We start from the raw sequence: 26,703 nt of genomic DNA on the forward strand, positions 1-26,703 counted from the left end.
TGCAGCAGAACATTGATTGTTGGTCCCAGGTTGCTGATTATTGATCAACTATAGATCCAGCTCCTTTCTCATTTGCATATAGGTCTTCCATCTTAGTATATCTGTTTCTGTTTGTTTTTTGTTTTGTTTTGTTTTTTGAGACTGGTTTTCTCTGTGTAACAGCCCTAGCTGTCCTGGAACTAGCTCTTGTAGACCACGCTTGCCTTGACCTCACAAAGATCCACTTTCCTCTGCCATCCGAGTGCTGGGATTAAAGGGGGTGTGCCACCATTGCCTGATACGATATCTATTTTTATATCTCAGATCAGTAATATGTATTTCTTACTGGCTTTTTATCATGGGATTTCTATTTTATCATTGTCATTTCTAACCTGAAATTATAGTCTTTTTCGCCGATTATGAAATATATACAGAATTGACGTGGTTATGTTCTTTTGATGGCTCTTTGAATTAGTAGGTTATTTGTCCTATTGCATTAAAAAAAAGAGGTGTTTCACTTCAGGGAGCTATCACCTTTCTTGCATAAATGTATTTGTGATTGATAATTGAAGTAATACACTATTAATTCATAAAACTGTTGGTCTGACTTTCAGAGTTAGCATTGCTTGAATTAGATCTGGAATTTCCCTGAAAGAACAGGTAAAGAAGCAAATGTTTAATAGCTACTTTTTGCCTGATCTCTTGGGCTGGTAGCAAAGAACAAATGTGGGGTGGTGTTGAAATTAGTTTGGGTGTCTGGAAAAATAAAATGCAACTCTTTGAGATATCTAGGCCAAAATAACTTTATAAAACCACAATTACTTTGCTCCCATCTGAAAAGATGCTGCTTGTGTTCAATAGCTCTTGTTAATGTGAAAAACTCCAGGATTCCATTAATAATGAATAGGCCCAAAAATGCATCAATGCTTTTATAATGTAGATTAAGGTAGGATGTCATGTCAGGAATGGAAATTTGCATAGTAGAATAATTAACTTATCTTGTTCTTTAAAGAAATAAATGGCTATGAATATTCATGCTCAATTAAAATATTAATGGTATACTGATACTTCAGTTTTAGGTCTCTAGCCATCCATAAAGAGTTTCATTTAAACTTGATTAACTGTGAAGGGATACTTCAGCACATAGTATAATATATTGACATTCTGTCTCTGAAATGAAAATGTCCTACCTGACATATGTAAATACTTTGTTTATTTATGCAATGCATCATTTCTTTTGTAAAGAAAATATTATTTTTGATTATAGAGTTAGGCATGGTCACAAGTCCATTGTCTCTGGCTTCTAAAATAGTTCTCTTCAACTGTAGTTGAAGTCTTCATGTTGTCATCTTCATCTCTATTGGATTGGTTATTCTCATTCTTTGCTTCCCTCCCTCCCTCCCTCCCTCCCTCCCTCCCTCCCTCCCTCCCTCCCTCCCTCCCTCCCTCCCTCCCTCCCTTGTTGCAGGAGCTCCTTCCGCTCCTTCAGCCAATAGCCGCTGAGATTCCAGCCCATTGGGGCGTGGTCTCTCTTTTTAAATGGCTTGAGAAATGCTGCTAAAACAGTCATGGTCAACTTCCTGCCAGATTTCCCTGCAGAGTAGAGTGTCTCATCATGGAGAAGTTTTCAGGGATTAGATTCTGGTCTTACTGTAGGTTTCTTTATGCCACGAGACAAACAGTGGGCATGTTGGTTGGAATTTGGTTTTCTTATTGCTGCTTTTAAGGGCACAAGTTCGTAATACCCTTAGTCATTGATAATCTCCTGTCACAGTTTTAGAATGTCAGAAGTCTAGCATGTTCCAGGACAGGGAGTCTTGAGGACATCTAAGATAAGCCTGTTTCCTTGCTCTGAGTCCTCGCTCAGCAAGTGGAAAAAACAGAGCAGCTTAGTCATATACTCAACCTCTGACAAGGGTAGAAGATAAGACATAGGTGTGGACTCCTCAAAGGAGCATCTCAGGGGACTGTCTTAGCAGTAGCCATATGGACCTTCTGTGGTTTTCATGTTACAGCTCAAGACTTTCTTCTTTTGTCTCTCTTTTTGAAGTGAGATTTATAGGATGGCTCTGGACATGCCTTGGGTGAATCTAATAAGGTCGAACCAAGAGTTATTGGAGCCACACATAGGAGTTAGTTAGTACATGTTATTTCCCGGCAAACCTGTAAATAGGATTTCCATTGAGAATCCTAGAAGTTTCTAGATTTACAGCTGGAAAAGGAGCCAAACCATAAGCCTTTTCTTAAAGTTGACATTGTGTTGGAATTCTTGGTTTTCTACTGTCAACAGACTTTGATGCATTCATGGGGGAGGGGCTTCTCACAGCACCAAAACTTCCCCTTTGTCTCGCCTCAGCGTCACTTAGCATAAAGTCCTCAAGGCTCCTCCATGCCGTAGAATGTTATGAGATTACTTCCTGAGGCTGCATAACAATCTCTCATGCATATATACCACATTTTTATTTATCTGTTTATGAAGTTCTTGTAGATTTGGGATATTGTAAATAATCTTGAGATAGAAATACAGTTTATAAATACCTGTTTGAGGACCCCCCCACCCACCTTTCTTTTCCTTGGTTATACCCAAAAGTAGACATGCTGGATCATATGATAAATTGTTTTATTTTGGGGGAGCACATCTTAGCATTTTTCCATAGACCAATACTTTTTCCCCCTTTCCAACCAGTGGTACATACGGTTACTATTCTGTCCACATTCTCAACAATATTTGAACAATTTTGAAAGTATAAAACAAAATTTAAAAATCTTTCTTCAAGCTTTCGGGACTTTGCTCCAAGATGACCAAAAAAAGGAGAAAACAACGGTCGTGCCAAAAAGGGCCGCGGCCATGTGCAGTCAATTCGCAGCACTAACTGCACCCGCTGTGTGCCCAAGGACAAGGCCATTAAGAAGTTCGTCATTCGGAACATCGTAGAGGCGGCTGCCATCAGGGACATATCCGAAGCAAGTGTCTCCGACGCTTATGTGCTCCCCAAACTCTATGTCAAGCTGCATTACTGTGTGAGCTGTGCTATTCATAGCAAGGTGGTCAGGAATCGATCTCAGGAAGCTCGGAAGGACCGAACACCCCCACCACGATTTAGACCTGCTGGTGCTGCACCACGACCCCCACCAAAGCCCATGTAAAGTCGCTTCATAGAGACAGAAGAAAACACCTTGGAAAAATAAAATGGGACTTGGACTTTAAAAAAAAAATCTTTCTTCAATACTCTCAACTCTTCAAATTTTAACATTGACTCAGTTCCAGATGAGGTTCCATGTTTATCATCCTTTCCCGGACACCCCTTCATGACACCCGTAGTTCCTCCTTCCAGCCTGTCCTCTAACATGAGGCCTTCCAGTGAGTGCATCTGCAGATGTTGTTTTGTGTCACACACTGTGTAACTCGTGCCCCACACATTGTAAGTGTTCAAAACAGATTTTGAAGTTAATACTCCTGTATCGTCAGCCAGGGACTTTTAAGGAGTTAATTAAAGCTTCTCTCTTGCTGAATTTCCTGTCGGAAATTTCTTGCAAGCCATGCTTTGATTGTGTGTTTCTAAATATCTGCTTTAAGAGAAATGCCGACCGAGTCTATAAAGACTACTTCACTTTTTAATGTTGCTTTTGAAGTTAGATCAGAAAGTGTTTGTACCCACCAGCTATGCTGATTTCTTAATGCTGCTTAGAAATTTCAAGTGGGTTGGAAGCTATGAGATGATCCAGCAGGAAGCTTGATTTTAGAGATCAGAAGGCTGATTTGTCAAATAACTTTACCAGTGTTTGTCAAGAACAGCACTTAGTAGTGCGTTTTATTTTTCACGGTCTGGTTGGTAAAGGGTCTTACACTATTGGAACTATTTATTAAGGCAAAATAAAAGGCCATTCTTTACAATCCTATTAAAGTCAGGCTTCACAACATATTTGGGTAAATATGGTTGCTTCATTCTAGTTGTCTTTATGCAGTCATAATCATTGCACTTTTTAAACTTTAAAAGTGACATTTGAAGTAGTTTAGTGACTTGTTAATAGGTGAAAGTATGACCAGATGATATTTCAGTGTGAGCATGGATGACAGTCAGAAGTCTCGGGATTTCAAATTGAGGAAAATACATTTTAAACAGCAATGAAAACAAAGCATGAGGATCAGGATTGCTGTTCTCAAGATAATCATAAAAATATTTTAAACAATAGGTATACAATCAAAAGAAAGGACAGTTGAGAGAAAACAGCTCAGAGTAATTCATGGGTCTTATAAGTTTCATTCTTTGCAGATGAGTTTCATCTTTTAGGAATTAGTAGTTTATAGTGCAATCAAGAAATATTTCATTTTAGTGTTTTAACAGCATTATTTGGACATAATTATGTTGTGTAAGTCACTTATTTAAAGTGTACAGTTCTGTAATTTGGGGTATGTTTGTACAAACATCGTAGTTTTATAAGCTAAGAATACCTTTTATAGTGGTTTATTTTTACTTTTGTTTTTAAAATCTTACAAAGGCTGTCTATTCTGTTTGCTTTTTTTTGTTTTTTTAATTTATTAGATTTTTTAAAATACCAATCGAAGTTCCCACTCCTTCCCCTCCTCTCACTCCCTCCACACACCCTCCCATCCCACGCTCATCCAATCCTCAGAGAGGGTAAGTTACATAGTTTTGTGGAAGATCCAAGGCCCTCCCTACTATATCTGGGCTAAGCAAGGTATACATCCAAAGAGAATAGATTCCCAAATAACCAGTACAAGCAGTAGGGATAAGTCCTGGTGCCACTGCCAGTGGCTCCTCAGTCTGCCCCAGCCATGCAACTGTCACCCACATTCAAAGGGACTAATTTGGTCCTATGCTTATTCCTTCCCAGTCTGGCTGGAGTTAGTGAGCTCCCATTAGCTCAGGTAAACTGTTTCAGTGGGTGAACCCATCATGGTCTTGACCTCTTTGCTCATATTCTCACTCCTTCCACTCTTCAGCTGGACTTTGGGGGCTCAGTCCATGCTCCGATGTGGGTCTCTGCCTCTGTTTCCATCAGTTGCTGGATGAAGGTTCTATGGTGATATTTAAGATAATCATCAGTCTGATTACAGGGCAAGTTAAGATCAGGCCTCCTCTTCTGTATTGTTTAGGGTCTTAGCTGGGATCATCCTTGTGGATTCCTGGGAATTTCTCTGGAGCCAGGTTTCTGCTAACTCTATAATGGCTCCCTCAATCAAAATATCTCTTCCCTTGCTCTCATCTTTGTCCTTCCTCCATCTTGATTATCCCATTCCCTCAAGTTCTCCTCAGTCTTTCCCTTCTCCCCTCCTCTGTAGGCTTTTCTAGCCAGCCAGCAGGGAGTTTCCTGCAGCTAAGCTCTCCAAACCCAAACCCATCCAGTAGCCATATAATCTACTAGCCACACCCTACCCCCAAACTCACCTATCCTCCTGCAACTTTGGTGGAACTCTAAAACACAGCTTTCTCCAATACTGAGGGGACATAAGAGGAGAGTGAATGGCCACATGGCCGATGCCCCACTCTCTGGGACCTCCACCATGGGACAAAACCCCTGGCCCCTCCCCCAACTGCCTAGGCTTTTCTAGCCAGCCAGCAGGGAGTTTCCTGCTGCTAGGCTCCCCCAAAACCCAACCCATTCATTGGAACTCCCCCAAGCTTTTGGCCACTTTGCCTAAAGAGCTGAGAGCTTGCTATAATATTGAGGGAACCAAGAGCTTGCTACAACACTGAGGGGATTAAGAGAGAGCACCAAGAGAGCAGGCTTATAGAGACCTCAGAGGCTCTCTGTGACAGACCCTGACAGTACAGAACAGACCACGAAAAACTCCCAAACACTCAGACAGCCACTGCAAGGATTGGACCAAGATGCAAAGACACTGCCTGCCTCATTTGAAGGATGATCTATTCTTTATTTACTAGGACTCAATCAACCCTCATGCTCCTGAATACCTGGCTATTTTTTCTTAATATTTCTAATACAGGCTACCCATAGGTTAAATTATTATCTATAATCATAAAATAATAACAATACAATGTGTAGCACAATGGCTTTCCCCCCTAGCCAATGTATCTTGTAGTTCTCATTTACTCATGTTGCTCTTTCAGCCAGTATTTGCTTTGGCATTGCTCTATCTAACAGTGAACCAGCAGAAACAAAGATCGCCTCTATCATGAAGCCTATGTGCAAGCTTATATGCTTGTGTAACATGCAGAAAGACGATGTATATGCTAACCCTATAAATTGCTATGTGCTAGGTATAAAAATTGAAGGACAAAAGAGACAAAACTTATCAAAAGGGAGAGCAGGAATTTTAGCAAGATTGTATGTGGATGGTGTCTTTGGTAAGTTCTTATTTTAGCAAGATTGTATGTGGATGGTGTCTTTGGTAAGTTCTTTCTAAAGAAAACCCAGGTACACAGTAAGTGCTCTGATTTCTTCATCTGACTCTGCTGTTTTCCTTGGTGGCCATGCTTCTCTAGCTTTCCCTTTAGCTCCTTTATGTGCTCCTTGATCTGATGGAGAATTTTTATTAGCTCTGTATTGTGTATTCTATTTTTATTAAAGTAGAAATATATCATAATAACAAGAAATTGGTACTGTATTAAAATACACACCTGGAAATGATGTGTATTTTGATACACATATGAAAGGTTAAGCCCTTCATATTTAATAAGAAGTTGGTAGAGTGCTTTGGAAGCTAACTATTTAGTTCTTGCCTCATCTAATTTTTATTTGCTCAGACTTTGACGATTTGAAAGTGAAAACTCAAAAGACTGGAGGCTGTTACCAGTATCAGGTGTTATTACTTGTCATTTGGACATTTTGAGTGCTCACAATCCTGCCTTTGAGTTTCAGGATGGAAGCCCCACCTCAGAGTTCCTGTGCAGGAAGCTGACCTTGAACTAGAGTGGCCTTGTTAGGACAGTGTGGTCAGCCAACTTCATTCGCATCATTTGGCTTTACTTGCAAGGAGTTTGCATGCCACACTGAACAAATATGTAGTAAAATGTCTGAGGTTTAGCATCATTGTTTCTGCCCATCAACGAAATCAAATGTGCTGAATACATAATTAGCAGTTGAGTGTGTTGCCTAGATCTTTTCAGATTCCAGCGCACCTTACAGGAGACCGAGATCAGAAACAGCTTATGATGTGCAGTTCCCCATTTACTCTGCAGTTGTTTTTTTTTTTTTTTCCTCAAAGCAAATTTATCCTAAGAAGTGTTAAATTTTTGGCAGCGATGACATGAGGGACAAGAACCTGCACCAAATATTACACTCTGATTAGTTCTAGAGGTTTTAGTTTTTATTCTTCCCCCTTAGGGGAAGTTGTGGACTATAACTCCATCTTACTAAAATAATGGTGCTTGAGCTCTAACCGAAGTTGGAGTTTGTTTTTCCCTTGGGTATTTGACATTTTCTGTTTCTTGACATTTTCATCATTGGTATAGTCACCTCTTTTTATTCTTTCCCCATAATCGTTCCCCAGGGGAAATTGTCCATTTTATCTACTGGAATGCAGGAATGCCTTCTGTCATGGGCAAGCCATTTATCTGTTTAAGCAAATAAAGTCTACTATAATGTAATAGCCCAATATTTGGGAACTGGGCCATGTGGGAGCATTTAGATTCATGACACCCAAGTCCTAAGTTCATTTCAAGAACAAAGATTTAAATATCATGTACACAAAATGAGTGGTTACCTTTTTTCCTCCCTTCCTCTATGGCCTTTGCTACTGTATTTTTTAAAAATCTTAAGTGACATCCTAAAAGTAGATACAGTGTTTGTTTCAATACTTGTGGTTTTCTTGCTTATGGTTTTATATTTGGGGAGTAATAATTTACTGGCTATTAGTACATTGTTAACATACTACTGTTTTCCTTTATTCTTTATTTATATGAAGTCAGATGACTGAATGGTAAAAAGATGAAGATCTAGTATATTTTACACCATTTTTAGCTACTGTGATATTACTTAAGTATAAATATATGCACACATAGTCCCCAGCAACCCCGCATTGTTACTTGTTTTTAGCCCTGAGAGTTTGTGCAAAAATGTAGTTCTGTTACTAAGTTGCTGATATGAAATTGTTGATTATCCTATTTAACCTTTCTTTAGGGAAAGTGAATCTTTTCAGTTCTCACATAGTGGAACTATTCACTAGATTATAAAATGTGACAGTCGAGTTTCAGTGATTGAATGAATATAGGTCTGAGAATTGGTTCATGTAATTTCAAAGATCCTCTCCTATGGCGTAAAGTAGAGACAAATAGGCACACAGCAGTGGTAGATTTTGTATTTCTAAAAGTGTACTGTGAGCCTGTTACAGACAACTAGTATTTGAATTTTTCCATTTCAGAGCACTGAGGTTCTCCTCCTATGGTTATACTGGACCAACCAAAGCATCGCAGGGTCTAGATTTGAGTCTTCAAATGCTACTTGTTAGGCATTTTCTTTGAGCCCTGTGGTGCATCCACAAATAACTATACCTGGGACCTAGCTACTAAATTACAAGATACTGTTAAAATTAAACCTATTTTAAAAATGGGAAAATGTATGTTTTCATCCTAGTGCTTCTCTACATCCTCATTTGTTGTAACACCCAGGAGAGGAAAAATGCTGAGAACAGTCATCACTTAGAGCTGCAGCCGGCTGTGGGCCTGTCGTTTGTCTCCTTTTTACAAATGACACAGGAGAATGAATCACATATGGGCAAGAAGAGATTTGTCAAGGCAAGAGTGGCAATGATGTTATTGTTCTGGTTGTGGACCTTGACATTTCTTCATTCATTTTCAATATCTAGTGTTTCCGATATGAAATTAATTCTTGTAATCCTTACCCAGCAGGCATAACCTTCAAAGCCTGAGATAATCCAGCCACAGATCTATAAGCCATAGGCCGTCTTACTCCCTGCATCACTAACATGTATAATTAAAAATGGGAATAGGTTTGTTTGGGGGAAACTACACTGAGAAGAATAGCTGAGGCAGTTTGCCATATTGGTGGGGTTAATGACCATGCTGGGTCTTTGTGATGAAAACTCTCAAACTATGGACATCTCTTCTACTTCTAGGTTCCCTTTCAGTCCTTGTTTCCACGCCTACAGAGGCTGGTTGTCATATCCTTGCATCTTGCTTTTCTAAACTGCCTTTGAGTGGATTTCTAAATTAGACGAGGATCATATTTTTAGCTAACATGATAAAATATAAAAGATAGTTTAAAATAATACATGAAGTATTTTATTAAGCAAAAAAAATAGACAAGGTTTGTGTTTCATTTTAATTAAATATTAAAATGATAATATATGCATTCTAATTTCTAATAAAATATTACATTTCATGTGGTTACATAAGTACATAGTAAAATTTAATAGCTTTAATAGAATATCTGGTGACACGTAGCTGTACATTAGATAAAAATAATGTTCTTCCAATAAAGAGAGCTGTAGTGAGGAGGCAAGCATGCCTGCTTTTTATCCCGCCTGGATCCCACATGGCTAGCTTTACACCCAAAATAACAACACACAAATTGTACTCATTTAAATACTGTCTGGCTCATTAGCTCTAGCCTCTTACTGCCTAACTCTCACATCTTGCTTAACCCATTTCTAATAATCTGTGTAGCAACACAAGGTGGTGGCTTACCAGGAAAGATTCAGCATGTCTGACCTGGTGGCTGGCTTCATGGCGACTGTCCCAGAGAGGAGAGGCATGGGGATTGCCTCACTTCCCTCTTTCTCCCAGCATTCTGTTCTGTCTACTCTACCCACCTAAAGGCTGCCCTATCAAATGGCCAAGGCAGTTTCTTTATTAACCATTGAAAAACAGAAGACCCCTCCCACATCAGAGAGCTCTTGGAGAGGTCTATAAAGCAATACAGGTACCTTAGTGAGTATCACTTAGTGGGTGTCACTGGGGCACAACTATCCCAACTTCAGCTGACAGGGATTTTAGAATGCAAGTTTTCAGAACTGTTCAAGGAGAACCAGCTCCAGAAGGACGTAAGCCTCTTCCCTTGAATCAGAAGAGGAGAGTCCAGAAGTCTTTGTTGTTTTTCAGACAAACATGGATATAATGTGGGCACAAATGTGTCTAATGTGAGTGGAGGGAATCACCATTGTTACAGAGAGGAAGCACAGCAGAGGAGAGGAACTTGCACTGGAAGCGCGTTTCCTTCTTTCCTTTTGGCAGTTATTCTTGGATTCTTACCTTGTGCTAGACAGCATTTCAGATGCGAGGGATAGGCAGCGAGTGAACAGGGAAGGTTTCTGTTTTTATGGAGCCGGCATTTGTTTTTGTAGAATCTGATAGACAGAAAGAGTAAGCAGATTGCGTTATGGGAAGAACAAATGAGAAACATGAGTTAGTTGAAGGATTTCTTTTTTAGTTTTTAACCAGGATGCCAAAATGGTTGAGGAAAACTGCTTTAAGAAAAATACATGTATTTTGACTGGAGATTTCAGAGGTTACAGGGACCAACTTTGTCCGGCTAGCCATGGTTTCTGGCTTGCCCTTTGCTTAGCTTTGCTTGTGTTTGTCCCGCATACAGGCTGTAGCTCCATTAGTGTTGCCTGCTGCCTCCACCTTCTTGCTTTGCCCTAGCTTGCTCTCCCTTTACATACCTCCCATTCCTACTTCTTTGTCTTCTGTCTATTTAATTTCTTTCTCATTCCACACAGTTTAGATGATCTATATGTTGGGTAACTCAATTTGGACTTCTTTTCATTTAATTACAATAGAAAATGATATTTGTTTATTTTATTTACTATTGTTTTTTTAAATTTTTTTATTTTTTTATTTACTATTGTAAAAATACAATTTCATAAGAATCATTGCGAGAGATATGGCTGTTTTCTGATGTGAAAACTAAACAATTTTTTAAATTTTGTGAAAAATCAAAAGTTACCAAATATATATTTAAAACAATGGAAAATATTCTTTGAAAAATATTAGATCTACTAATACTTAAATCATATTTTTATTTTACTATATCCATCTTTTGGTATATTCTTTTTCCATAATTCAGCTAAATATTTTTGTTAATACTTGTGTGCTGTTTGTTTTAAGCTTGTTAAAAGAGTGATCCTGGGCTGGAGAGATGGCTCAGGGGTTAAGCGCATAGGCTGCTCTTCTAGAGAACCTGAGTTCAATTCCCAGCAACCAAATGGTGGCTTACAACCATCTACAATGAGATCTGGCGCCCACTTCTGGCCTGTGGGCATACAAGCAGGCAGAACACTATATACATAATAAATAAATAAATCTTTAAAAAAAAAGAGTGATCCCATGGAAGAAATCATCCCTTCTCCTATGGAGTTGGGTATCAAAATAAGAACAATAATTTTCTAGAAGTAGGTAAGTTTGTAGTTTTCTTTTCTGTTAAGAACTTCCATTTTTGCCAGCTGGTGGTAATGCAAGCCTTTAATCCCAGCACTCAGGAGACAAAGGTGGGCAGATCTCTATGAGTTTGAAGCCAGCCTGGTCTACAAGAGCTAGTTCCAGGACCAGCACCAATGCTACACAGAGAAACCCTGTCAAAAAAACAAAAACAAAAACAAAACCTTACATTTTCACCTTGTCTCCCAGATGGCTAATAACATGTAAGGCATAGCAGATACCTCTGTGGCCATATCCACATTAAAGGGCCACCTGTTTAGATCTTTTTCCACATCTCATTAGCCTCAGCTGTAAAACTTGATCTAAGTTTGGCCTTAAGTAGGGGAGCAGGATAGACTCTTTTTCAGTACTTGTGTGGCTGTCCAGAACAAAATCATGGTTCTTTAGAGAAGAAGACACTGTAAACAATATAAATTAGATAGGCAGGCAGTTTTCTACTTATGTTTGTGCTCTTTGGTGTACGTGAAATAGTCTTTTTACAGTCATTTAAGTCATCTCCTTCAAGGTTGATGAGTAGTATTGTGTCAGTTCAGCTTCCCAGAGTACCCCTTCACCAGTTGGATTAGGTTCTCCTCTAAGATGTAAATAAGAACGGCCTTGCTGCAGTGGGGTTTCTCTCCTACTTGAAAGACTGACTGGTTCAAAGCTCATATGATGGTCTTGTCATATGACATTCTCATATAATCAGGCTCCTTCCAACTCATGCAACCAAGAGAAATTAGAGTTGACTCTGGCTGATTCATTATCTAAAGTGATAACCATTGTTGTCACTGAAGTCTTGAATGGTAGAAAGGACAAAATAGGAATGGCTTATAACTGTTGTTTATTTAGGAAGGTTCTAAAATGGAACCACATTACATTATTGTTTATATTCCACTGACCAACTACTAGCCATATCTAACTTCAGGGCAGAGACACATACGCAGTTGTGATTTGAGGATATTCAATCAATAGTCAAAAGAGAATAATTATTAGTTACAAGTAACAGTCTCTGTTCCACCTTCCCAATTTAATCATCCACAAATTACATTACTAGACAGATGATCAATTGCTTAATATTTTGAATTTATTTACTTCCCCTTGTTCTTTTGAAAGCTCTACCATTAGCAACAGAATAATGTCCACTGTTTAAACACTTTGTGACTGTCTGCCTAGCATTGTAGCCACATGTTACATAATGTTATTGACTTCTTGAAATGTGGCTAATGTAACTCAGTAATAGGATTTTAAATTTTGCTTATTTTAAATTAAAAATATGATTGAGTTGGAAATGCTTTTTTATTATTTCTGGATCAACTTTAGCTAATGTGACTAGTTTTTAAACTAAATTTTATGAAATTTAAAAACAGATGAGTAGTGGTGATGAGCATTTAACTTCTCAATCTTGATCTACTTTAAATAAAAAGTGGAAATTGACTTTAAAAGGTCACTATAAAAATATAAACTCAATTTTTAATTGGCTGCTTTACTATATGATTTGATCACTATAGGGTGAAGACAATCCTCATTAGTAAAATTAATTTTACTTCATTTTCTGCTTTTATTCAGATACTAAAACTTTAAAATTATATGTGGTGTTCACATTATATTTCCATTTAGTAAAGTGACAGTTTTTTTTAATAGAAGACTTGGCTTCTTAGCATCTTTTGTTTCTGAGGCAGCAACAGTTGTAGAGATGAGCTGCCTTTTCCTTGAAAGATTTTGTAGGGAGTGTGTTGTGTTTAAAACATACAAAATACTTACTTCTTGTTGTTTTGGTGTATGTAATGAGGGATCTAAGGGAAAGAGGTATGATTTTTATTTTGTATAGTACAAATTCACATCCAAGTTGACATTATTGCCCTGAATAGCACACAAATATATTATAGAGCAGTTATAAATCCATGACTTTTGTGATCTTCAAGTAGATCATGGAGTCTCTACCATTTCTGTTACTATCCATGCTCCCCTTTGGGCTTCTTGTTTCATGAAGGCACCAGTAGCAGTTGCTTTACTTCAGTTCTTGCAGTGTTCCATAAGAGTGTGCTTGTAAAGACAGTTTGGACCAGCATTACTGTAAAGGCTTGTTTTTGTAGGCTGCTTTTTTTTTTCCTTGGTGAAAGAAGAATGGTAGTGTTTACTACTCTCCTATATACCAGTGCGGAAGACATGGTATTAATTTCTCTAAGGAGAGCAACATTTTTTTTTTTTTGGAGTTTAAAGTAGAGGCAAGTAAATATTAAAATAATTTAGAAAATATCTCAGCATTCACCTTCACATATGTGTCTCTCATGTTCTGAGATTTGTAATTCATGAAAAGTGCAAAAAAAAGGCTTAATAGAGAAGAAACTAAGAAACTTTAGAATTTTGTGATGTTGATTCTACACTCATATTTTTGGGGGGCAGAAAAATGGGTCTCTTCTTCCATTGTAGACTTCATTCTTCAAGCACTGTTGACTTAGCTTTCTAACATTAGAAAGCTCTGTCTGAAAGGTAGGGACAGCTTCTTTGGAATCACCCACCTAGCTATGCATACATTATGATGGGAAATGCATATTAAACTTAATTACATTAGAAAGCATGCTTAATGTGAATCAGTTATCCTGGGACTAATCACCTAAAGATTGTTCTGGGTTGTTCATAGGAATATAAAACTACACAATTGATTGCTTTACTTGGCTGTGTATATATGTTGTTTTTCTAAAGATGAAATACAAAGACCAGCGATGGTGCACGACTGTAATCCCAGCACTTGGAAGGCCGAGGCGGGTGCAGCTCTGTGTTTGAGGCCAGCTTGGTCTACAGAGTGCGTTCCAGGAGAGCCAGGGCTACACAAAGAAAAAAAACAAAAATGAAAACAAAATACTATAATGAATATTTATTTTTTCATGTATACAGTGTACTAACTGCATGTAAGCCTGTACGCCAGAAGAGGGCACTAGATCTCAGTATAGATGAATGTGAGCCACCATGTGGATGCTGGGAATTAAACTCAGGTCCTCTCTGAAAGAGCAGCCAGTACTCTTAACCCTTATGTACTCACTTCTAAGTGAATACTAGACATAAAGGATAATCAGTATTTACCCCTAGTGCATGAACTGGCTCTTTGGAGCCCATTTCCTATGGAGGGATTTCTTGCTCAGCCTACTTACAGAGGGGAGGAGGGCATTGGTCCTGCCTCAGATGATGTGACAGACTTTGTTGACTCCCCATGGGAGGCCTCACCCTCTCTAGGTAGTGGATGGGAGTTGGGGTTAAGAGAAGGTGTGGGAGTGGAAGGACTGGAGGGAGAGGGAACTGGGATTGGTATGTAAAATAATCTTGTTCTAAAAATAAAAAAGAGGAATAATACTATAACAACAACAATATTGAAATAGAGTTTAAAATGGTTTATTTTGCATTTTTTTCCTCACTCCATTTATGATTGAAGTGGTTCTGTCAGAGGTAAATTGTTTCTAGATCCCTTTTTAAACTCATGGAACTACTGAGCTTCTTGCTACACTTTCTTAGAGTAGTGGCATTTCTATTATAAGGTATCACCTCCATTTTTAATGGAAAGATTAGCTGAAATTTTTAATGAATCTGCCACCTGTGTTCATTTTTGAAGACCTCCCGTAATATGCATATTCTTTAAAAATCAAAAGTAATTCCGTTCTAATCTAATAGTTTGTAAATCTCTCTGAACTGTTATACATGGAGCCCTCTGTTCTTTTTATTCCGTGGTAGAAGTCAGTAAAAGTAAGCAAAATGCCCTGGTATAGCCTCTCGTTTCCTCCTCTCTTTTATTCTTTCTAGTTAAGGGAGTAGAAAATCTGTCTTAAGCGACGAGACAGCCTATGATGAGGTCTAGGTGCCTTCTCTCTTCTTTCCCCTCATCCGTGATGCAGAACTGCTCCATTGTGTTCTCTGAGTTTCAGCAGTTGAGGCATCTGCTCTGTTTTAAGGTGTCATCATGCCCTGTGCTGCCTAAAACAGAACTAATGACAGAGTCAAGTCAAGCTGCCTAGCTTCTTGAACATCTGGGATTTGTGTCCATTGCCAGTCACGACTTGGCACTAAAAATGGTCTATCCCAAATTTTGGTTTAGAAGAAACACTCCATACCATCCTCTGAGGCCCAGGGAAATTCAATCCAGATACTGCACCTGCCCACACAGCTGGCTACCAGTTTTATGGGTTCACATTTTCCAGTATGTTTGTTGACAGCGAAGCCTTGTTTGTGTGACTGCATGCCTCAATGTGGGGGGCAATGTATATGTACACGGATATGTATCTGTGTAATTGAATGCATTCGCATTCCCTTATTCAGGGGTGGTATTTGGAATCATAAACAAATTTGTATCTATTGAATGTGTATATATGTATACATAGAAATGATATGTACAGCTCTTGGAGCTTTACTAAATTGGATGCAGCATGATGCTGACACACTGACTCTTATGAAATTGGTTTTCATTAAAGTCTGCAGGTTGTTCTTGTACTGGCAATGGCTTTGATTAAGCACTGTATTAGGGTCATATCCTGGAATAACAGCATTTTGAAATCCCTGGCTGTGTGTGAAAGAATTGTGATTAAAGTTCTGGCTGTTTTCCCGTGATTACTGATGTCTGCTGAGGCTTGAGTTTCCTGGTTGTTATTGGGATTGAGTTGTGTGGCAGCCCCTTGTGCTTTCTTGCCAATATCAGTGGCATTCTCCAGGGGAAAGTGATTTTTGCATTGAAACGTGAGAACTAAAAGCTGTAACAAAATTAACACGGGGTCCAGGGTTTCTGATGTGACTAGAGAGCTACAATGGGAATGGTTCCTAAAGCCTAATTCATCTGTGATTGAATTTCAGACCAAACAAAGCTGCCATGATGAGAAGGGAAAGAAATTCATCTCAGAGAGATTACGGATGAACAGGCTGAGGAATTCGATATATCAGGGCAAAGTCTAGGGAATCTTCCATTTCACTTTCAGCTCGGCTTTTCTTTCTGAGAGCCATGGTCTGTGCCTTGGCAATGAACTTCTGGGGGAAACCCTGGTGTTAGGACTGTCCCCTTACGTGCGCATGCGCGTGCGTGCGTGCGTGCGTGCGTGCGTGCGTGCGTGCGTGCGTGTGTGTGTGTGTGTGTGTGTGTGTGTGTGTGTTGGAGGCTTATTCTGTACATTTTGAGAACTATTATAGAATTTGTCTGCCCAAAAATAAGATTGAATATCCACATCTACTCCATTTAACAATAGTATATTACACATTGGATAAAATTGCTAGTTTCTAAATAATCTTTTTACTAAGTAGTTTTTCCCAGTTGCTATTAAATTAAAACAACATAATTTAACATTTAACTTGCTAGTCCTTTGTATTTGGACTTTTTTTGCAATGATTATTTCTCTTCTATTCTTGTGCATTATAAAGTCCTTGGTGTGCCACCGCGCCTTACTTTTTGTTATCTCTCACTGTACAATGTTCAAAATAGATTTGTCATGTCTTCTTTAATGATGTAGAATATACCTTTTGTGCTATGCAAAAGATTATTTTAAAACTCAACTGCAGTACTATACAAATCCTGAAGTAATTGAAGTTATTTTACCTTGAGAGTTTTGAATTAAAAAATTGAATTCCTAATGCTCCCTGCCAACTCCTGTTCATGTTTACACTGACATCTGGAAGTGTTCTTAAGATGAACAATGGGCTTCTGGTCTTAGCTTTGTAATTTTTTACACGCATCATTAGATTTGCTGTTTGAAAAAAAACTGAAAAATAGTAGGCGACTACATATTTATGAATTTTAAGGGATTGATTTGTTAGCTCTCAAGCAGACACTTTCTGGGTGTCTATAGTTGTCAGAAACTGTGTTAGATGTTTCAGATCGGGAAACTAACAACAAAAGTAGTTCCTTCCATCTTCTTATTTTTATTTTATTTTGAATTTTTACTGAGGCAAAATTTACAAATGATGATCCTTCACCGTCCTGTAGAGCTGTGAGGTCATCACCACCGTTTAATTCTAAACTCTTTTGTTCCTTATAAAAGACACAGCCTTATCCATTAGTAGTGACTTTCTCTCCCTCCTTCTGTTATCCACAGGAGCACCCAATCTATTCTCTGTCTCTGTGAATTTGCCTTATGTGAACATTAAGTATAAGTGGGATCAAATGTTATATGGCCTCTGTGTCTGGTTTTTTGCCACTTAGCATAATGTTTTAAAGATTTGCCCCTGCAATAATGTGAATCAAAACTTTAGTTCTTTTTTCTGAGATAAGTGTGACTGTTAAAGGAGGAAGTAGACGAAGAGGAGTGTGTTTGAATTTTTTTTTTGATGTAGGAAATTATATTAGTGAATGTTGAATTCCAGTGCAAGTTATAAGTAGCCACTTGGACATGCTGATGTGGGTTTCAGGAAGGAGTTCTGGACTGGAGATTTAAATTGCAAAGTCATTTCCATATAGATGGTATTTAAAGTCACTGAGGTTAAACTGAGCCTTCCATAGAGCATAGATGGAGCAGAGAAAGGGTTAAAAGGTTGAGTGTGGAGCACTTAAAAGATGAAGGGTTAGAAAAAGGAGCGGGGAATAAGAGCCCTGGAAAGGGTTTGCATGTTAGGGGTGCTGAAAGAGTGTTAGGTCCCGGAAGCTCAGTGAGGGAAGTGTTTCCAGGAGGCAATAGTCAACTATGTCAATTAATGCTCTTAAGTTTAGTGAGTGAGATGAGCAGTGATGATTGCTCATGGCTCTACCACTGCATCCTTAGCAGAGTCAGCTTTATAGTCTGTTTCAGCTTGTCAGCCTTTTGAAAATTCATGCCAGTTGACACAGACAACCCAGAAGCACCTACTTATATATTTTTTGTTTCTGTCACTATCACAAAATAGCTGCGATTATTAATTTGCAAAGAAAGAAGTTTTTTCTCATTCTTTTACCGATTCAGATACATGATTAGGTGGGCTTATGGGCTTAATTCCTCCAGATATGGATGTTATATATTATGTTATGGAACATGCCATTCCAACAATCTGATCACTGTTTAAGGGGAGAGAGAAAAGGGGGGTCAGAGTCTCAAGTCCTCTCTGGGAACATGTCTCCAGTTATCTATGGACCTCTCACTAGACCTCTCTGTCTCTGTGTGTGTATGTGTTGCCCCCTGGGGGCCAAAAGGAGTGTTGTGTAACCTGGAGCTGGAGTTAAGGTGTTCTGAGATGCCCAGCATAAGTACTAGAAACAGAATTTGCATCTTCTACAAGGATAATTAAGTGATCTTAATTGTTGAGCCCTCTCTTTAGATCTCAATTTATCTTAGGAAAAATTGAAAGAATAAAAGGTAAAAGAAGTTTATTTTTTCCGATATATTATGTTGTACATGCAGATATTCAGAGTCTCAATGCTAGAATTTCCTTGTAGTTTGTTTTGCACTCATCCGTGGGTTTTAGTTTGATCTACACACATGTATATGAGTTTGGTACTGACTTTGTTGAGGGAATTGAGAATGTTTTGGAAGAACTTTCCCTTGAGACAATAGGGGGGTGTTTTTGATAGCATCAACCCAGTTTCTCAGAGGTTCAAAGAATATAATTTTTTGAGAAATTTATATAAATATATATTTAAGTATATATAAATTTGTATATATATATATATATATTCTTGAACACTTAGAAATTTTGACTTTTCTTCGAAGCTGGAGATAAATAGACCTTCAAAAGATATCCATGGTCCCTGACAAAGGAAAGTGTCACACATTCAACTGCTCCCCCAAATTCTCAAAATAAAGATGAAATAAAATATTAAAATCTGAAACACATAACCCTAATTGGGCCAAGGCAATGATTTGTTTTGTACCCATAAGTTAAATCTTTCTCCATTTATAATAAATTGTAACAAGCTGGCATCTATTGCAAAACTTCGTCTTCAGCATTCTAGTTGGGGAGCATTTGTAGGCACTTATTAAGTCAGATGGATCCATTACTTAGGTTCCTCCGAGACTATCCCCAGAATTTTAATGGGACCTTGATTGGGATACATTGAATCTATAGATTGCTTTTGGTAGAATTGCCATTTTTACTATGTTGATCCTCCCAATCCACGAGCAGGGAGATCCTTCCATTTTCTGGTTCCTCTTCAATTCTTTCTTCAAAGACTTAAGTTCTTGTCAAATAAAATCCTTCACTTCCTTGGTTAGAGATACTCCCAGATATCTTATGCTATTTGTGGCTATTGTGAAAGGTGATACTTCTCTGATTTCCCTCTCTGCTTCCTATCCTTTGTGTATAGGAGGGCAACTGATTTTTTTGGAGTTGATCTTGTACCTGCCACTTTACTGAAGGAGTTTATCAGCTGTAGGAGTTCTTTGGTGGAGTTTTTGGGGTCGCTTATGTATACTATCATATCATCTGCAAAAAATGAAAGTTTAACTTCTTCCTTTCCAAATTGAATCCCTTGATTCCCTTATGTTGTCTTATTGCTATTGCAGAACTTCAAGCACTATTGAAGAGATAAGGAGAGAGTGGACCAGCCTTGTCATGTTTCCTGAATTTAGTGGGATAGCCTTGAGTTTCTCTCCGTTTAATTTGATGTTAGCTGTCGGCTTGCTTTAAATAGCTTTTATTATATTTAGGAATGACCCTTGTATCCCTAATCTCTCCAAACTTTTTATCATAAAAGGGTGCTGATTTGTCAAATGCTTTTTCAGCATCTAATGAGATGACCATATGGTTTTTTTCCTTCAGTTTATTATATGATGGATTACATTGATAGATTTTCGTATGTTGAACCAGCCCTCGCATCTCTGGGATGAGCCTACTTGATCGTAATGGATAATTTTTCTAATGTGTTCTTGGATTCGGTTTGCCAGTATTTTATTGAGAATTTTTGCATCAATGTTCATGAGTGAGATTGGCCTGTAATTCTCTTTCTTGGTTGAGTCTTTGTGTGGTTTAGGTATCAGGGTAACTGTAGCTTCAATAGAAGGAATTTGGCAATGACTCTTGTGTTTCTATATTATGAAATACCTTAAGGAGTATAGGTATTAGGTCTTCTTGGAAGTTCTGGTAGAATTCCGCATTGAAACCATCTGGTCCTGGGCTCTTTTTGGTAGGGAGGTTTCTGATAACAGTTTCTAAATCTTCACGACTGACAGGACGATTTAGAGCATTTACCTGGTCCTGGTTTAACTTTGGTATATGGTATTTATCTAAAAAACTGTCCATTTCTTTTACATTTTCCAATTTTGTGGCATACAGGCTTTTGTAGTAAGATCTAATGATTCTCTGAATTTCCTCTGTGTCTGTGGTTATGTCCCCCTTTTTATTTCTGATCTTATTAATTTGCGTGTTCTCCCTCTGCCGCTTGATTAGTTTGGCAATCAAGTTTGGGTTTGTCAATCTTGTTGATTTTCTCCAAGAACCAGCTTCTTGTTTCATTGATTCTTTGGATTGTTTTCTGTGTTTCTATTTGTTGATTTCTGCCCTCAGTTTGATTATTTCCAGTCTTCTACTTCTCCTAGGTGAGTCTGCTTCTTTTTTTTCCAGAGCTTTCAGGTGTGCTGTTAAGTCACCAATGAGTGCTTCTCCGTTTTCTTTAAGTGGGCACTTAGTGCTATGAACTTTCCTCTTAGCACTGCTTTCATTGTGTCCCATAGGTTTGAGTATGTTGTGTCTTTGTTTTCATTAAATTCAAGAAAGACTTTAATTTCTTTCTTTATTTCTTCCTTGACCCAGGTGTGGGTCAGTAGTTGACTGTTCAGTTTCCATGAGTTTGTGGGCTTTCTGGGGGTAGCATTGTTGTTGAATTCTAATTTTAATCCATGGTGATCCGATAAGACACAGGTGGTTACTAATATTTTTTTGTAACTGTGGAAGTTTGCTTTGTTACCAAGTATATGGTCAATTTTCGAAAAGGTTCCATGAGCCGCAGAGAAGAAGGTATATTCTTTCCTATTTGGGTGGAATGTTCTATAGATGTCTGTTAAGTCCATTTGGTTCATTACCTCCATTAAGTCTTTCAATTCTCTGTTAGGTTTCTGTCTGATTGACCTGTCCATTGGTGAGAGAGGAGTGTTGAAGTCTCCAACTATTAGTGTGTGTGGTTTGATGGCTGCCTTGAGTTCTAGAAGTGTTTCTTTTACATAAGTGGGAGCTTTTATATTAGGGGCATAGATATTCAGGATTGAGACTTCATTCTGATGGATTTTTCCTGTTATGAGTATAAAGTGTCCCTTTCCATCTCTTCTGATTGATTTTAGTTTGAAGTCAACTTTGTTGGAAATTAGTATGACCACACCCGCTTGTTTCTTAGGGCCATTTGCTTGATAAACCTTTTCCCAACCCTTTACTCTGAGTAGGTGTCTGTCTTTGTGGTTGAGGTGTGTTTCTTGTAAACAGCAAAATGTTGGATTCTGTTTTCGTATCCAGTCTCTTAGCCTGTGCCTTTTTATAGGTGAATTGAGTCCATTGATATTAAGTGATATTAATGACCAGTGGTTGTTAACTTCAGTCATTTTTAGTAGTAGAGTTTGTGTGTTTCCCTTCTTCTAGTTGTGCTGGTGAAGGGTCGCTAGATGCCTGAGTTATTGTGGGCGTTGTTGGACTCCTTGGTTTGTGATTTTCCTTCTATTACTTTCTGCAAGGCTGGATTTGTGGCTGCGTATTGTTTAAATCTGTTTTTGTCCTGGAATATCTTGTTTTCTCCATCAATGGTGAATGCAAGCTTTGCTGGGTATAGTAGTCTAGGCTTGCATCCATGTTCCCTTAGTGTCTGTAGCACATCTATCCAAGCTCTTCTGGCTTTCATGGTTTCCATTGAGAAATCAGGTGTAATTCTGATAGGTTTCCCTTTATATGTTATTTGACCTTTTTCCTTTGCAGCTCTTAATATCTGTTCTTTATTCTGTATGTTTTGTGTTTTGATTATTATATGGCGTGGGGATGCTTTCTTTTGATCCAGTCTATTTGGTGTTCTGTAGGCTTCTTGTACCTTCATAGGAACATCCTTCTTTAGGTTGGGGAAGTTTTCTTCTATAATTTTGTTGAATATGTTTTCTGGGCCTTTGAGTTGTAATTCTTCTCCTTCTTCTACCCCAATTATTCTTAGGTTTGGTCTTTTCATGGTGTCCCAGATTTCCTGAATGTTTTGTGTTAAGAATTTGTTAGATTTGTTTAGTTCTTTAATCTGTGAGTTTATTTCCTCTATAGTATCTTCAGAGTCCGAGATTCTTTCTTCCATCTCTTGTATTCGGTTGGAAATACTTGTCTCTGAAGTTTCTGTTCGTTTACTCAGAGTTTCCATTTCCAGTCGTCCCTCAGATTGTGTTTTCTTCAATACCTCCATTTCATTTTTCAGGTCTTGTACTGTTTCCCTTACCTGTTTGATTGCTTTTTCTTGTTTTTCTTGTTTTTCTTGGGTATCTTTGAGAGATTTATTTATTTCGTCTACCTTTTTGTTTGTCAACTCCATTTCTTTATGGCAGTTTTTTACCTCCTGTTTAAGGTCCTCTATTATTTTCATAAAGTACTGTTTAAGGTCGGATTCTTCTATATCTTCTGGGGTAGGGTGTTCAATTCTTGTTGTTTCGGGATGTCTGGATTGTGGTGATGTCATGTTGCCTTTCATGTTGTTGGAGGAGCTCCTGCATTGGCGCCTGCCCATCTCTTCCTTCAAAAGGAGCCCGAAGGCATTTGGTGTCCTAGACCAATCTTTGCTGTGACTGAAACTGGTTGGATCTCCCCAGTGCCAGAGGAGGACCTATTCCTTGCGTCACAATCTGAAGAAGCCCGCACTCTCTTGCAGGAATCCCCAGACCTGCCTGGAGGCCAGAGTCTGATTCCTCTGGGTGGATGGCCTTAGAACAGGAGCAGGACACCAGTTCAGGTGGAACTGAACTGGTCTAATACCACACAGCGAACCTGGCAGCACAATCTGAAGGAGTCTGCACCCCTCCGCAGGAATCCTCAGACCTGCCTGGAGGCCAGAGTCTCACCCCTTTGGGTGGATGGCCTTAGAACTGGAGCAGGACACCTGAGAACACTAGGGAAAGCTTGGGAGACACAGGGATGGGAGAAACAGACACAAGCCTGCAGGGGCCTGCAGAGGGACGTGGGGGTAGGGGGTCTGTGCTCTCTTCCAGGGCAGGTTGCCCCAGGGTCCGCATTCACTCACCAGTTCAGATGGAATGTCAGTGCACAGGATCAGGGATTCCAGGCAGCCCAGACAAAAGGGCCAAGGTGGGGGAAGGGCGGGATGGAATACCACACAGCGAACCTGGCAGCACAATCTGAAGGAGTCCGCACCCCTCTGCAGGAATCCTCAGACCTGCCTGGAGGCCAGAGTCTGACCCCTTTGGGTGGAAGGCCTTAGAACAGGAGCAGGACACCTGAGAACACTAGGGAAAGCTTGGGAGACACAGGGACGGGAGAAACAGACACAAGCCTGCAGAGGGAAGTGGGGGTAGGGGGTCTGTGCTCTCTTCCAGGCCAGGTTGCCCCAGGGTCCGCATTCACTCACCAGTTCAGATGGAATGTCAGTGCACAGGATCAGGGATTCCAGGCAGCCCAGGGTTGCAGCCCAGACAAAAGGGCCAAGGTGGGGGCAGGGCGGGATGGAATACCACACAGCGAACCTGGCAGCACAACCTGAAGGAGCCCGCACCCCTCCGCAGGAATCCTCAGACCTGCCTGGAGGCCAGAGTCTGACCCCTTTGGGTGGATGGCCTTAGAACTAGAGCAGGACACCTGAGAACAACTAAGAAAATATCACTGGTGCTACTGTGTTGAGAGGTCAGGGAGGTATGAAAGTGCATCTCCAGAAGTCGTCATCAGGACTGCAGTGTCCCAAAGAATGATGGATCCTCTGGCAGACTGTCAGGTCCCCTTGCAGGTCAAGCAGCTCTCAGACAAAGGCCTACCTTGCCCCGGGCAGTCAAATGAAGGAGGGGACCTCCCACGGGCCTGGGTGCACTCAATTCCAGGTCCCCAGAGCCCAAACAGGCTGAGCTGTGGGATTTTGTTGCCCCAAAGACGGGAGGATGAGGCAGGGGGAGGGGGGAAGGATTCTGGGTGCAAGCTGGGAAGGGACAGGAAGAGAGAGGCAGTATCGGGGAGAATAACCCCTGCAGGAAGAGCAGGAAGTGTGCTGGTGGCAGGGGTAGTTGTGGAGTGTCTGTGGTCCCTCTCCGGGCAGCTGCCGCGGTTCGGGCACTCACTCCTCACTCACCCCAAAGAATGATGGATCCTCTGGCAGACTTTCAGGTCCCCTTGCAGGCCAAGCAGCTCTCAGACAAAGGCCTACCTTGCCCTGGGCAGTCAAATGAAGGAGGGGACCTCCCACCGGCCTGGGTGCACTCAATTCCGGGTCCCCAGAGCCCAAACAGGCTGAGCTGTGGGATTTTGTGGCCCCAAAGACGGGAGGATGAGGCAGGGGGAGGGGGGGAGGATTCTGGGTGCCAGCTGGGAAGGGACAGGAAGAGAGAGGCAGTATCCGGGGAGAATAACCCCTGCAGGAAGAGCAGGAAGTGTGCTGGTGGCAGGGGTAGTTGTGGAGTGTCTGTGGTCCCTCTCCAGGCAGCTGCCGCGGTTCGGGCACTCACTCCTCACTCACCCCAAAGAATGATGGATCCTCTGACAGACTGTCAGGTCCCCTTGCAGGCCAAGCAGCTCTCAGACAAAGGCCTACCTTGCCCCGGGCCTTGAATATTGTTTTTTTAAAAAAATAGTGTAGTATTTAAATATGCAATGTTACAATTTGTATGTGTTTTTATTGAAGACATGATTATAGGGAAAATTAATAACTATTATCTATGTAAACATAACTATGTATTTCTATCAACTTTATTTGCTTACATTGGGAAGAACTTCAAAGAAACAAGTTAAAGTATTACTGTGTATGCACATGTGTGTACTTGTGTGCATGTACTTATGTATATGTGTGTGTAAAACTTTTACATACTCATTCATGTTTAATTGTTATACAATTACCAAAATGCTATTATTACTCCATTTCCTATTATATGTTCTGTTAATTTTTATGAACTACTTCAAATCAACTCCTAGATGTTATGGCATTTTATCCTTGTGTATCTAAATAGGCACTTTTAAAAAATAGGGGTACTTTTTTTCACAACTTCAGTTTTAATCACCATTTAATATTATCCTGAATCCCAAGGAAGTATTGGGAAATTACACATTTTGACTTCGTCTGGGTTTTACTGATTTAAAAGGTGTGGTAGAAAGAATAATTTTTCTTTCTTTTTTTAATTTAATGTGGTTTATTTTTTTATATTTAAAAATTTCCATCTCATCCCCTCCTCTTCCCCCTTCCCTCCCCTCCCCTCCACCCATATCCCCCTCCCTCCCTCTCCAGGCCAAGGAGCCATCGGGGTTCCCTACTCTATGCTAAGACCAAAGTGTTAGGCCTTATAAACACCATCTATGGTGTTTTTTGTAATCACTGCTCTTTAATGTGGGCAGTATTGCTTTTTTTTCTTCTTCACATAACTAGATTTATTTAGATATGTTATGAGTTTATTTCCCTTTCAGTGTGCTTTGTGACTGTGACAGTATATATTGGAGATATCATTTGAGGAGTCAGCTACTACAAAACCTCTGGAAATAATCTTGATTTGCTAATTATACATAGGTGTAAGGACATCTTTAGGGAATTCCGGAACCTCATTGTTGGAATTGATTTTCACATTTATCCTCTATGAGATCATGACAAATGGACTCTCAGCTTCCCTTAGGAGAAACAGGACCTAGGTGTTGAGGAGGCGTCCTCCAAGTCAGCCATGGCTGTTTCATACCTTCCTGAGCCAAGGTTTTAAGGCCAACTCTGCCTGTAATGCTTTTATTTTGACAGACAGTATTTGTAATTGTGTTAACTTGATCGAAGTATCAACTATGTCATGAGTAGTGACCAAATCAGTTTAGTTGCCATTTACATATCCTCACAACATTTCTTTTATTAACCTTCGAGTTTTCTAGACATTTTGAAGTATACTTTTCTGTAGACTATGGTTACCCTGCGGTTTTTGGTCTATCTGGAGGTATAAATTTACTTTTACTAATTTTGTTTTTCAAGACCATAGCAAAGTGTTCCAATATATTTTTAATAGGGTAATATTTTTCAGCTGAAGGCAGTAATGCTATTATTTCCAACAATTTTATTCATCTAACTTAAACACCCCCCAGTTTTCACAGTAATTTTCTCAATTATAGAATGACACTGTGTTAATTAAACCTGGTTTTTTAGTTGGGGGGGATTCATTTCATAGCTTCTTTATAGTAGGGATTAGCAAAACACACAATAGTTATTTGCATTTTGTTGTAACTGGCATTGATAATGTCCTCTACAAAAATATGAAGCAGTTTACGTGTATTTAAATATTCCTTGGTAATTGTA

General features: G+C 39.5%; 2 protein-coding genes across 2 annotated transcripts in view; both read left to right on the forward strand.

Annotated features, from left to right (window-relative positions):
• The window catches only part of LOC119806451 (40S ribosomal protein S26-like), a 50,579-nt gene extending 47,401 nt beyond the window's left edge, over positions 1-3,178 (forward strand). The window contains exon 2 of the mRNA XM_038318176.2: positions 2,786-3,178. Coding sequence (XP_038174104.2) covers positions 2,786-3,126 — 341 coding nt within the window. The 3' untranslated portion in view covers positions 3,127-3,178. The remainder of the gene's footprint in view (positions 1-2,785) is intronic.
• Exoc4 (exocyst complex component 4) overlaps positions 1-26,703 on the forward strand; it is a 722,780-nt gene that overhangs the window by 278,460 nt on the left and 417,617 nt on the right. The gene's annotated exons all lie outside the window — the stretch shown is intronic.

The sequence above is a fragment of the Arvicola amphibius genome, chromosome 2 (assembly GCF_903992535.2).
Source record: "Arvicola amphibius chromosome 2, mArvAmp1.2, whole genome shotgun sequence".
In the NCBI taxonomy this organism is placed as follows: Eukaryota; Metazoa; Chordata; class Mammalia; order Rodentia; family Cricetidae; genus Arvicola; species Arvicola amphibius.